We start from the raw sequence: 13,720 nt of genomic DNA, 5'->3' as shown, positions 1-13,720 counted from the left end.
TCTGCCCAAAGATATTCAATTGGCTTCAACTCAGCAGACTGCAAGGGGCGTTATGAAACATTCACTTTTTCTGTTTTAAACCACTACATTCCTAATTTTGATGAATGCTTAGGTCCGTTATGCTGCATAAATTCCATCTTAGGGGCATTTCTTCTGTCCTCAACTTAGGGGAGCATAATCGTATCCAATATTCTCACGTAGTCCACAGCACACATTTTACCTTTTATTCCAAATATTGGACCTATTCCTTTCTCCGAAGAGCATATCCAAACCATTATTGATTTGCCTCCGCGCTTTACTGTTTTTTCGTATATCTGAGATCAAATGCTGTACTTGTGGATGGGTTCTTAAATTTTTCATTAATTTGGCTTCTTCCTCCGTAAACTGCTTATCGCGGTCAATATTGCTAATTTTATTCAATACTAAATAGCCCATACTTAAAATTTAGTTAACTAATTTTAACTTTAAGGGCAATTTTACCTTCGAAGTGGCAGTCGGTCTCTAAACCAACTCACTTAGACCGTTGCCGATTCATTGTGATACCACAGTAACAGTTGAGAGGGATATACCCTATGATCAAAAAGTACCGGGGAGGTGATATTGACTGTTTTCTTCGATTGCTAATAAATTTAACTCTGTGTTGTTTTATTTAAACATTCTCGGTACTTCCTGATCATAGCGTACCTACAATCTACATACCAAGAGGGAAACCCTTTCTCGCTAATTTGTCTGCCTTACAACTCCCTGGTATGTCACTATGCCCTGGCACCCATATCAAATGATTGCGGAAATATTCCGTCATCTCGTTAGGAGACGCCTGACTTTTGCAAGCAATGATGGAATTAGTGACAACCCCACCAATAGATTTAATCTCCCCTTGGCTGTCGGAGTAAATATATACTTCGCTAAAGGTAGGAAACACGCTGCAATGATTAGGAAGACGAGCCGAAACAATTCGTTTTGGCTTCTTACAGTAGACATTAAAGGCAAGTCTATGGGTAAGCTTTGAGCCATCAGTAAAATTTTTCCGACCTCATAATTTGTCAACCCACTCACATCTGCCTGGAGTTCTATGTAGTACTAAATAACCCATTAAAGTGTGCTTCACTAAATTAATAGTCAACAGAGTTGTTCGGATCCAGACCGAGTGTTATGGCCGAGTGCTCAACACTTGATTCGCACTTTTAATTAGTTGCGGCAAAGCCGAGTAGCAGTGTTACCTGCATTCAATTTACTGCATTCAAGTATTTACAAGAATACTTAAAGGCGTCATACGTTGAACCCACTATGGCCTGTTTCTAATCGTAGTCTTATCGAGAGCCGTCCAGACTATAATACCATAAACGAGGATAGGTCTGATAACAATCTTATACAGCCAATGAGTGTTCTTCGAAGAGATACCTCACGCGTGTGTTACTGCCTTTTTGCATGAGAATAGAGTTACAGTAGTTTTCCTTATTCTGTGCTCTATTTCCCAATTTAGTTACACCAAAATATTTGGCGCTATCTTCTATTTCTAACCTTACACAATTTAATATTGGCCTTAAAAATTGTGGAATTTTTCACTTCTTCGAAAACCAGACTAATTCTGTTTTCTAAATTTGTAATGAATATGTTTTCTCAAGTGCGTAATACAGAAAAAAACCGTTAACCACTGATAACATATTGTAAATAATCTTAACCAAAACACTTTGCATAAAAGTCCATTCGAAGAATTTAAGGGCAAGGCTTTTATTACATTTTCCAACAGTGTACGTATGGAAAAGCTTTTCGAAAAGCTAGTGCCGAATTCGTTAACAATTCAAAACAAACCGAACTGAAAGTTGTGAAACAATACTTTCCCGGATTCTTTTTCCCCAGGTTTTCCCGGAAAATCAATAAAGATATTGTTTAAATTTGGAAGATCATTTGAATAAGTGTTGAAATTGGTAAGTTAATAAGTTGAAGTTGAGGGAGGTTGTATTGAATTAAAAGCTAAGTTCTTATAAAACTTCATATTTTTTTATTTTTGCTTTCTTACTTCTTAACGAACCAGTAGCTAAATAGAAGTCACAATAGGCAAGTAAATTTTATTACGAAAAATTTCAAACGTGTGCTTATTTGATAAAACCCTTGAAGTCGACTTATCACTTTGTACCTGTTAAGCTGTTATTGAATTGTTCGTTGTTAATGCACTATTTGAACTGTTAATCGTTCGAGCCCTTAGCTAAAGAATCTGCCTTAATTTTAATAAAAACTATTAAATTGTCTTGTTGAAAATCATGATTTATTATTTTAAAAGCGACACCTGCCCAAAAAAGATAAGTTGTTGTGTCAAAAGTACGCACTTACACACATACATACATATGTAGTCTGTAGTCTGTATAATTCATATTACCACGAGAACCACCTTCGGCCTTCTTCTTGGTGGACGGCGGGCGAAATTTTTATTTTTATGTGCATATCTGAAAATTTGCAGCGTAATTAGAAAAATATTGCATTAAAGTTACGCTTCACTTCGCGCCAAAATTTCATCTTCTTCTCCATCTATTGCTTCTTTTTCGACAAATCAGTTTAGTCTATTTTTCGCGCGTTCGAATTTTAAATTTTTCGACTCTTCACATTTCCGTAAACATTATTTTATAGATGCATTGAATTGAAAGCATTACGCGATAACAGGAGACATTTTTTATACGTACGTGCGTACATACATATGAATGTACTTGCAACAAATCTGCTGTTTTTCGTTTATACGCTGCGCATGCCATGCAACAGAAAAACAAACAAAAAATTTATCTTGCAAATGAATTCACACAAACACTGTTTTATGCCCATACAGATGTGTTTATGCATATTCGCACTTGACTTACCCGCCGGAGAGTTGCAGCGTCTGAAAGCGAAAGGCAACCAACTCATCATTGCCTCCCGCGATAAAAATCAAGTAGCAATCATTTTTGGCGCCACGCAAAGTGCTGCCGTTAATGGCAATATAGCCCCAATTGGTTGCATTACGTTCGCTGGCATACATACAAGAGCACTCTGCATTCAGTAGTTATCAATGAGAGGGTCAAGCGATGAAGGAACAGCGAAAGAAAAAACAAATATCAACGTTATTGAGTATGTTAATTATTCTTATCGTTGGCGGAGTAAACTGCCACTTTGCGGTGCACCCACCTAACCACAAATCTTTCTGCCCCAATGTTGCAACCTCGTGACAAATGCTCGCATAGAGGAAGGTCAGCAGCACTGCGTTGCACGCAAATATTTTCTTCGTTGCTGGCGGCATCAAGTATATGTAGATTGCGGAAGGTCACGTTCGTGGCAAGCCAAGTTGTGTTGTTGTTACCAAAAATTGGCACTGCAAGCAGTGTCAAGAGGTACTGCTGAATAATGTGTTCAAACGCCACTCACATACACACACACGCACACCGACTGGCACGCGCGCCGCAACTCTACGTGGCACGATAAATATTGCACGTTGCTGCGTTTGTGGTTACAAATATTCCCACCGACGTGTTAACTTTTGTTATTCGAGGAGCGAAAACGCGCGAAAGTGTGGACCACACGTGCTAATGGCCGAAAGGAGACTGCGAATGCGGCTAGCTGGAGTCAAATGCCGATGTTACGATGAGACCATTAGCAAGTGGCTTGTGGCAGGAACAAAGAAATTTCTTTGGTCCATTTCTATTCCTGTCCTGATGACAGCCTTCACGGCAACTTCAGCAGCAGCGGTTACGACAGCGTTTAAAATTGTTTGAATGAAACGATTGTGGCACCTTTTTTTTGCTGGGTGTGTGTATGATGACTCTGACTGGGGGAGTGAGCGCACAAAACGGAAACGACAACTCTGCGCTTTGCCGTCCCCTACTGTCCATTGACCAAGGAGTTTGTGGCATGCAAGGCTATGTGGCATACATGCATATACATATTTATGCATGTATGCGCGCACAAACAGCCTGTGCAGTGTGTCACGATGTCAGTCTAACAGTGGAAAAACCGAGCAGCGGGGGTGGTTTTTAAAAATAGCTTCACTTCATTGAGATAGAAACCTAAATGAAGTGTGGAAAACCCATGCATACATATATAAAATATACATAGTGTTGTTGCTGAAGCTTGTAACCTAATTTAGTTTGTCCTGTAGTGGTGAAAGAAATGAAGGAATAACTGTATCTCCAGCAGCCATAAAAACAATCAGGTTAAACAATAAGCGACACGCTCAAACGAACATACTCGAATGTAAGTTTTTACTGGAGATGGGCATGAGCTTTCGGGATCGGTGGAAAATCCGGCATAAGAACTGCCAATAATTTCCTGTATTCGCTTGATTTGGCATCCTAAAGCTTTTAGCTTTTCAGAAAAATGCATCGACCGTTTAAGAGAGAACGTTTTGTGAATGTAGGAACCATCCAAACAAATTGTGCCTGAGCTTATGCTTTTTGTCTATGGAAATCGAAATCGGTATTGGTTCAAGGGAGATTATTTTAAATAAATCAAATTTATTTTGCTAATTCAAGCGTGTTTTCATACTACTTTTAAAGCCATTTTCACTTTGTAAAGCACCTTTTAAATGCCAGTCCCCAATGCCTGGCCTGCCACTGTAACTTCTGACTAAATTGTGTAAAAAGTACTTGTAAATCAAATTATTGCAGAAGCAGACCTTAAGTGATAACAGCAATGTAACGGTGGAAAAAAGGGAAATGTGTGAAGGTAAACTTTACACAATGACATCACTGTAGCTATTCTCCCGATCCATGCGGAATTTAAAGCGATCTAGGGCACACATTTGAACTGCCCTCCTCCAATTAGAATCTGACACAAAAATATATACACTCATTCCTCGATTTACACGGTAAATACCTACTTAGAAAAATCGTGCACATCAAATCCCTGTAACAAAGGGTTCATATATGTATGTAGGTAGTAGACGGACATGCTCAATGAACCTAAAAGCCGTGCAAATCGATCCAAAGAAGGCAAATAAAAGCCGAAAGATATATTGATTATAATCGTGTAAAATGAGATAAGGATTGATTCAATTCAATTCATCGTGTTTTTGAAAAACTTAAACATTATATAACAATATTCCTTAAAATTAAAAAAAATTAAAAAGCGCAAAAACACTCTGCTCTGTAGAAATAAATCCAATAAAATAATTCAAACCTAAATATACTTCATAATAACTACAACTTAAAAATCAGAAATCGAAATCAGTCACTAACAGAAAATTCATTTTTTCCAAAGTGATTGTTTTTCTTTCGTTGGGTTTTCTTTTTGTTGGCATTATAGGTAAATTTTTAAAACTCAAAAACTGCCTGTTTTCACCTGTTATGAGAATTTAATCAGGACAAATAGCTTCACAGTTTCTTCTTCCTCAGGCACAATGCCACCACCTTAATATAGGGTGGGCCATGTAAAATTTGCTTTTTGAATCGGCTATAAAAAAAAACTAATCAATATTTTTTGAAACTTTGTCACGGCAACGCTCGCCATTTACTGTAACCGCGGCTCCTCGCTCATTTTCGAAAAAAAATTGTCCGATGATGCCGCCAGACCAAAAACCGCACCAAACAGTGACTGGCCGTGGATGCATTTGCTTCTCTACAGTAACGTGTGGATTTTCTGAGCCCCAAATCCGACAATTTTGCTTATTGACGTAGCCACCGATGTGAAAATGGGAAAAGAAGAAGAAGACTCACCACTTTGGAAATAGGTTTTCAATATTTCCCAGTTTTGTTCAAGCGTATAGCGTCCCATTTCGTAAATGTCAAACCTTTAAGTAAATTATGAACACATTTGACATGTCATTTGTGTTACCATTCTCAAAAAAATAGGTGGTTCAAAAAGCAAACGGGTGATGAAAAATGGATTCACTACAGCAATCCAAAGAAAAGAAAGTCATGGGGACTGCCCGGTCATGCTTCTACGTCGTCGCTATGTATTCGGTGGGACCAATTTGGTGTTATTTATTATGAACTGTAAAACCAAGCGAAACCATCACTGGGGATCGGTATCGGCTTCAATGGATGCGATTAAGCCGAGCACTGCGCGAAAAGCGGCGCAATACGCGAAAAGCCATGAAAAAGTGATTCTACAGCATGACAACGCTCGGCCTCACGTTGCCAAACCCGTTAAAACCTACCTGGAAACACTGAAAGGGGAAATCCTACCCCACCCGCCATATTCTCCAGATATTGCGCCGTCCGATTATCACCTGTTCCGATCGATGACACATGGTCTAGCTGACCAGCAGTTCCATGCATATGAAGACATCAAAAAATGGTTTGACCCGTGGATAGCCTCAAATGATGAACAGTTTTACCGCGCCGGTATATGAGATCTACCAGAAAGATGGGAAAAAGTAGTAGCCAGCGATGGGCAATACTTTCAATGATTCACTTGTAAACATTTTTTCAGAATAAAGTTATATTTTCACCAAAAGAAACAGCGAGAACTCGTTGCTAATAATAAATTATATAATAGGCGCGTGTAGAGGTATACATAAAAAACATAAAATATTTTTCGAAATTACCATTTTTTACACCGTTGGACATTCCGGGCGGGGTATCGTTTGTGAATAACACTCATTTTAGCAGGGTGTTGCCACTTGTTTGTATTAAGCAAAAAATTATTGCGCGCGAATATCAAAGTAAATATTTTTAAGAAAAATGTTTTTCAAAACTAATTTTTTTGATAGCGTTACCGCCTAAATTTTATTGAAGAAGGACAATTTATCACAAATTTCAGCTGATTGTTAAGATATGTGTATCAAATGACAGGATTTTAAATAAGCTTCAATAAAAAAGTGTTTTTTTTTTTTTAAATACAATATATACATATAAACACGTATACTTATATAATGCCCTAGTACAATGAAAGGTGTTGCCACCTAAAGATAGAAAAAATGTAATTCAAATGAATAACATAATTCCATGGGAGATAAGGAAATTGGTGTCAAATAAAATGTGCTGAATTAATTAAAACTAAAGGGTGTTTTTTTAGAGGTTAGGTTTTCAAGTTGGCACTACTTTTTTCGTAGATGTCACTTAATTTATGCTCAGTTTGGTTTGCCATTTCATAATGAATAGACTTACACCTGAACATCGTTTGCAAATCGTGCAAATTTATTACGAAAATAATGGTTCGGTTCGCGGGACGCATCGCGCGCTACGTCCAATATTCGGTCCACATAATCGTCCATCAGAGTCACTAATTCGATTAACCATTGATCGGTTTCGCACCACGTTTGCTGTAGTGGATAATACGAATCCTTAGAGACGTCGTACAGTGCGCACCGAAGACGCTATTGCTGCCGTGGAGCAGGGTATCGAAGAAGACCCGAATGAGTCCATCCGCCATCGCGCGCAGCAATTGGAGATGTGCCCATCCACTTTATGGAAGATTTTGCGGAAGGATCTTGGTTTGCGGGCTTACAAAATCCAACTCGTGCAAGAATTGAAGCCGAACGACCATCAAACGCGTCGCACGTTCGGTGAATGGGCCCAAAACGAGATGGCCACCGATCCCGATTTTCACAAGAAAATTTTGTTCAGCGATGAAGCTCACTTTTGGTTGAATGGGTATGTCAATAAGCAAAATTGTCGCATTTGGAGTGAACATATTGTAATCCACAAGCCATTGCTGAGACGCCGTTACATCCTCAAAAAGTCACTGTTTGGTGTGCTCTATGGGCAGAGGGAATCATTGGTCCATATTTCTTTAAAAATGAAGCCGGCCATAATGTTACAGTCAATGGAGAGCGCTATAGAGCCATGATTAATGACTTTTTCGTACCTGAATTGGACGATGTTGATGTGGACGACCTTTGGTTCCAACAAGACGGCGCTACATGCCATACAGCCAACGCAACAATCGATTTATTGAAGGAAACTTTTGGTGAGCGCATTATCTCGCGCCGTGGACCTGTGGCGTGGCCTCCAAGATCGTGCGATATAACACCGCTGGACTATTTCTTGTGGGGCTATGTGAAGTCGCTTGTCTACGCAGATAAGCCCGAGACGATTGACGTCTTGGAAGAGAATATTCGGCGCGTTATTGCTGACATACGGCCCCAATTGCTGCAAAAAGTGGTCGAAAATTGGGCCTCTCGGCTGGAATTTATTCGAGCCAGCCACGGCGGCCACTTGCCCGAAATCATTTTTAAATCATAATGGCAAACCCTTATCTTTATAATAAAGGTAAATTCTTGGCCATAACATTAAATTAAATACGTTTTATTTCATATTGAAAACCTAACCTCTAAAAAAAACACCCTTTATTTGTCTACGGTGTTGCCACCTAACTCTTAAGGCAAATATAATATTAAACGGTAGAGATGTATTAGGTATTATCATACGGGTATGACGCAAATTATGATTGAGAACATTTTAATATTGAGAACACGCTAGTATTTTTCAAATGGCGTTGCCACTAAATCAGAAAGTAGAGGAATTGCCTTATAATAAAAATTATAATACATATGTACTTTTTGAAGCTGCGTTAAACGAAAGACCCCATCGAATTTAGAAAATTATTTATTAGCATTAAATACAGTATTTTATTTAAGCGAAACCGCGGGCACCATCTGTCATACTTATAGTTTGTTAATAAATATTGTTAAAATTAGCTAATCTAAACTATTTCAAAGTTGTGGCTCAATTTTCTAAGAAAGGGTTTTCCAATAAGAGGTGTCCTTTTGATTTCATAAACATATGCCCTATGTCCTCGATAGAATCATGAATTCCATCTTTGAGATCTTAAATCGACCCTGGGCTGTTGACGTAGACCTTCTCTTTCACGTGGGCTCAAAGAAAAAAGTCACACGGTGTTAAATCACAAGATCTCGGTGGTCAATTGTGATCACCTTTTCGAGAGATCAGACGGTGCGCAAACTTTTCCCGTAAAAGATCAATGGTTCCGTTGCTTGTGTGGCACGTAGCGCCGTCTTGTTGAAAATAAACGTTTTCCAAATCAATACCATCCAATTCCGGCCATACAAAATCGTTAATTATTTCTCCTGTTTAATACCTAACACCTGTTATTGGAAACCCCTTTAGAAATAGCGTGTAATTTTGAAAAATCATATTCCGATTAAAAACATGTTTGAAATTATGAAACATATTTTGAACATGAACAATGGAAACTTCCTACTTTAAGAAAACTCTTAACTTCAATCTGTTATCATAAGCCTATAGAGTTGACCTTCCAATTTCAAATTTTCCTGCCCATTTTGTTTCTCAGCCAATTACACTGTGCGACAGTGATTTTATACTTTTATGGAGACCTAGTACAACTTGTAGGTATAGTAAAACTAAGAAAAATGGTATAGGAGAAATTTCCAATACACCCCCAAAATCTCATTTTATGGCCATAAAACTGTTTTTCAGTAGGTTGATGTGAAGAATCACTCCTAGCTTCGCCAATTTCCATCCGATTTCGAATTTGTTTTTTCAGTTCGAAAGAACAAAAACAAGCCTTTTTGACAGTGTGTTGACAATTTTTCTGAAATGACAACTGACGAGACTGTAGACGGAAGTATTTGGAATTTTTTTATTTTTTCTCTATTTTTTCAACTTTGACATAATTTTTACGATATTATCCGATATTGAGGATTTTTTTGAGTACACTACTGTTATAGTAATTTTAATTCTGCGTCGAATGAGCTACATTTGACTGTAATTGAATTAAAATTAATAGAGTTGTGTGAGTTTTAAGATTTTTTTTACTAATTTGGTACGTAGGTATAACTTACGCTAAATGGGAATAAGGACGTGTTTTGATGCGTTATTATAGATACGTAATATTTATTGGAGTATATATGTATACATAAGAGTACACTGTACTGCATACAACAGAACTGGTTAGAACTTACGAAAATATCTGACATATTATAGCACATTTTTTTTCAATAGAAATATGGAAAAGTTCCCAAGTGTACCAAAGTTCACACTGTACATTGATTAACAAAAGAAGCTTGTTATTATAATTTAACCTTATTAAAACGTCAAAGTTGTATTGTTTGTTTCATTGAAATTCAAGAGATATAAATCAAAACGTTGCCAGAAAAGTCGAATTTCTCAATATTCTCCGATGATGTGGCATCATCAGCCTTATCATAAACCAGATGATTGTTATTTTTATAAAACGGTCGTAAACGGTCATCATTATAAAGCTCGAAAGCACATAAAGTATGCTGATGTTGCAACTGTTAAGAACCCCCTAGTCTTGGATGATATGATTGACCCAACTGCAGGAAATGAAGGAAGTTCAACTCATTGCTGATAATGATCAAACTGATAACAATAAACCTGATGATGAAGAGTACTTTCCGTCTGGTTCTAAGTCTTCAGAACGACACATTGTATCAAATTCAGATTTTCAGGATCTTTCTCGTGATTTACTTCTATCGGGAAGACAATCTGAAACGCTCGCTTCTCGATTTAAACAATGGAATTTAGTTGATGACGACTTCAGATGAATGATGATGATCGAATTTCTTACAGAGAAGTATTCAAAACTGATGAAGAGAATGACAAATGTACCGTACCATACTAAACTCCAAAGGGCCGTTTCCAATGCATTTTTAAGTTTGGAACCAGTTCCGTTGTGTACTGCACCGTACCGCACCGTACCATACCGTACAATGCTGCACTGCACAATACTCCAATAAATATTATGTGTTTATAATGACACTTGTTATCATTTTTATGCTTCGAAACGCGCCCTTATTCCCATTTAGCGTAAGTTATACCTACATACCAAATTGGTAAAAAAAAAAAAAAGTCTTAAAACTCACACAACTCTATTAATTTTAATTCAATTACAGTCAAATATAGCTCATTCGACGCAAAATTAAATTCACTATAACAGTAGTGTACTCAAAAAAATCCTCAATATCGGATAATATCGTAAAAATTATGTCAAAGTTGAAAAAGTAGAGAAAAAATAAAAAAATTCCAAATACTTCCGTCTACAGTCTCGTCAGTTGGCATTTCAGAAAAATTGTCAACACACTGTCAAAAAGGCTTGTTTTTGTTCTTCCGAACTAAAAAAACAAATTCGAAATCGGATGGAAATTGGCGAAGTTAGGAGTGATTCTTCACATCAACATACTGGAAAACGGTTTTATGGCCATAAAATGAGATTTTGGGGGTGTATTGGAAATTTCTCCTATACCATTTTGTTTAGTTTTTCTATAGCCATAAGTTGTGCTAGGTCTCCATAAAAGTATATTTAATTTTTTTTTTTTTGTCACACAGTGTTATCAGTTATAAGGTGCCGCTTAAGCCGCATCTAAGAAGGAGACCACAGCAAGTATCGAGATGGTGCTAGAAGGGAGCTCTTCCATAAAAATGTTTGTTTTTCGAGAATTAGACTTTTTTCAGAAGGTGCAAGAGTCCAAGTGTATAACTAAAGGGTCTTTCTAAGGACGAGCCTAAATGTTGTTTTAAAATAAAACATAGATAGATTCTTTCAGGTTTCACTAATTTTATTCAAAATACGGTTCTTAACAGTTATATGTGAAAAACACCATCATTTAAATGCCCACCATGAGCACATCTGTAGGTAAAATCCACCAAACAGTCGATTCATGAATGCCTAGTTGTTGAGAACGTCGAGATATTCATGTTGAAGGTTGTTCAGCAGCATTTCGCGCTACAGCAGCAATAGAACCGTCCAGAAGAATTAACGGTAATTTGTCTACCCTCGACAGAATCAGTTTCTTTAAGTTTTGTCACCAACCTTTGAATTTACGACTTATTCTGATAATTATTTCCACCAAAAAAATCACGAATTTTGCCTCATGTCGTTCTGAAGGATCGACCATTTTCATTATAATAATTTTAATGAGTGGTTTCTTCGTGTAAGATTTTATAGCTGTATATTTGAGAAATGTCAAAGATGGCAGGAATTATTCACTACTTACATCTAGGCGTCACCTTTGGAATACCCTTTATTATAAAAACTTTTTTTCAGTTAAAAGAACATATATGTAGGCACGAATTTCGGTCTCGAACAGATGTTCGCACTTGGTTGAATAATTCCATCGGGATCAATTCTTTTATTTCACACTCATCTCTAATTCATAACGAAAATCGCACATATACATCATACATATAAGTAGGTAAGTGAAAGGGAGACTTACCTGTATGTAGGTATGCGTGCAATAATGTAAAAAGCTATACGAGCTGAAGGACTTCAAAGCACTGTGTCTTAAATGTAAACCCATGGTGACAAATTGAGAACTACATAAGAAATATTTTAAATTTGATTCAATAAAGAATAACTTACCTACTTGACAAATAGATTGAGAAAAAAAATTGTTGAATAACCATTGTTAATGAAATCATTTTCTATCCAAATTTCTTTTCGAAATATGTTGTTTCTGACTTGAGAATGGCAGAATATATGTGCATATAATATACATGTAGGTACAATAGGCCATACGAAAACCCCGTACCATACACCCATGAGTTCGAAGTATTTTTCAAGGTAATTTCGAAAAAAATACTGTGCTTGAACGGGGTACTTGTGGTCAATAACATTTGTTACAGGAAAACTTGTTTTCTTGGGAAAAAAAAATCGATATATCAGATTCTAAGATCCAACTATGAGTGTCGAGATTTGAGGAGAAATGTAAAGAGGCGACCCTATGTTCGTTTTATTTCTTTGTGAGGTGGTACGATCTTAAACTACGATGTAAAGTTCATTAAAGATAAGGTATATTCAAGATCTAAGAAGAAATTGAATTACCAAAAGGTATAATCTTCTTAGAACAATCATTAGTAACTGCATATTAGAGACTATTTAATGGCTAATGACTGTTGTTCATCCCTGTGGCACTTTGTATTTATAGCAAGAACAAGAATAATATTTTTAATTGAAGGGACAAAGGCAAAGTTAAGAAAAATATTATTAAATAAAATTAAATTTCGTAAGCTAATGTATAGTAAAAGTATAAAAACGTTGGTAATAAAAACTAATATAATATTTAGTCTCGCTGAGAAATAAATTTTATTTTATTTATTAAAAAATAATGATTTTATAATATAAAAAATAAATAATAAATATTGATGGTAGTTATTTAAAATCACACGAAATACCTGTAGTGTCAAGAAATCTTTATAAAGGTAGCCCTTGAAAGAAATATTGCAAGATTTTAACTTAAATATACAGGGTGGCTGATGAAAGCCGCTACCAAAAAATATTGAATAACTTTTTTTCTTTTTAAGTTATCTGTTCCATTTTTGTTTTAATTTGCAGATTGATCTTTAGAATTTATTAAAATGGATAACTGGGACACGCAAACAAGAATTTGGATAGTCCGCCGCTATCACGCACTGGAGTCCGTAGTTTTGGTACAGAGAGAGTACAGGCGGATGTTTGCCGGCGATCCCCCGAGCAGATGGACCATAATGAGACTGGTGAATAATTTTGCTGAGCAAGGAACAGTCGCAAGAAGGCCTTATCATCGAAACTTACCAGTTCGGACGGAGGAAACGATCGCTGCTGTAGCTGCAGCTATACAAAGCAATCCAAGGGTTTCAACAAGAAGCTTATCTGCTCAACTTGGTGTCAGCCGACAGTCTTTGCAAACAATAATGCACATAGATTTAGACTTATTTCCCTACAAAATTCAAATGGTTAACAAACTGAATGCAATGTGAACAAACAAAATTGTCGAATATGGAGTACTTCTAACCCACAGATACTCCACGAGACAGAATTGCATCCTCTTCGCGTG

At 36.8% G+C, this 13,720-nt stretch overlaps 1 protein-coding gene across 1 annotated transcript in view; it reads right to left on the bottom strand.

The window, feature by feature from the left end:
- The window catches only part of LOC128871697 (suppressor of lurcher protein 1), a 111,993-nt gene extending 108,986 nt beyond the window's left edge, over positions 1–3,007 (bottom strand). The window contains exon 1 of the mRNA XM_054113658.1: positions 2,850–3,007. Within this exon, the coding sequence (XP_053969633.1) occupies positions 2,850–3,007 (158 nt within the window). The remainder of the gene's footprint in view (positions 1–2,849) is intronic.
- Between the last annotated feature and the right edge of the window lie 10,713 nt (positions 3,008–13,720).

The sequence above is a fragment of the Anastrepha ludens genome, chromosome 2 (assembly GCF_028408465.1).
Source record: "Anastrepha ludens isolate Willacy chromosome 2, idAnaLude1.1, whole genome shotgun sequence".
NCBI lineage: Eukaryota > Metazoa > Arthropoda > Insecta > Diptera > Tephritidae > Anastrepha > Anastrepha ludens.
The sequence above is the reverse complement of the archived record's forward strand: the minus strand, read 5'-3'. Positions and strand labels throughout refer to the sequence as shown.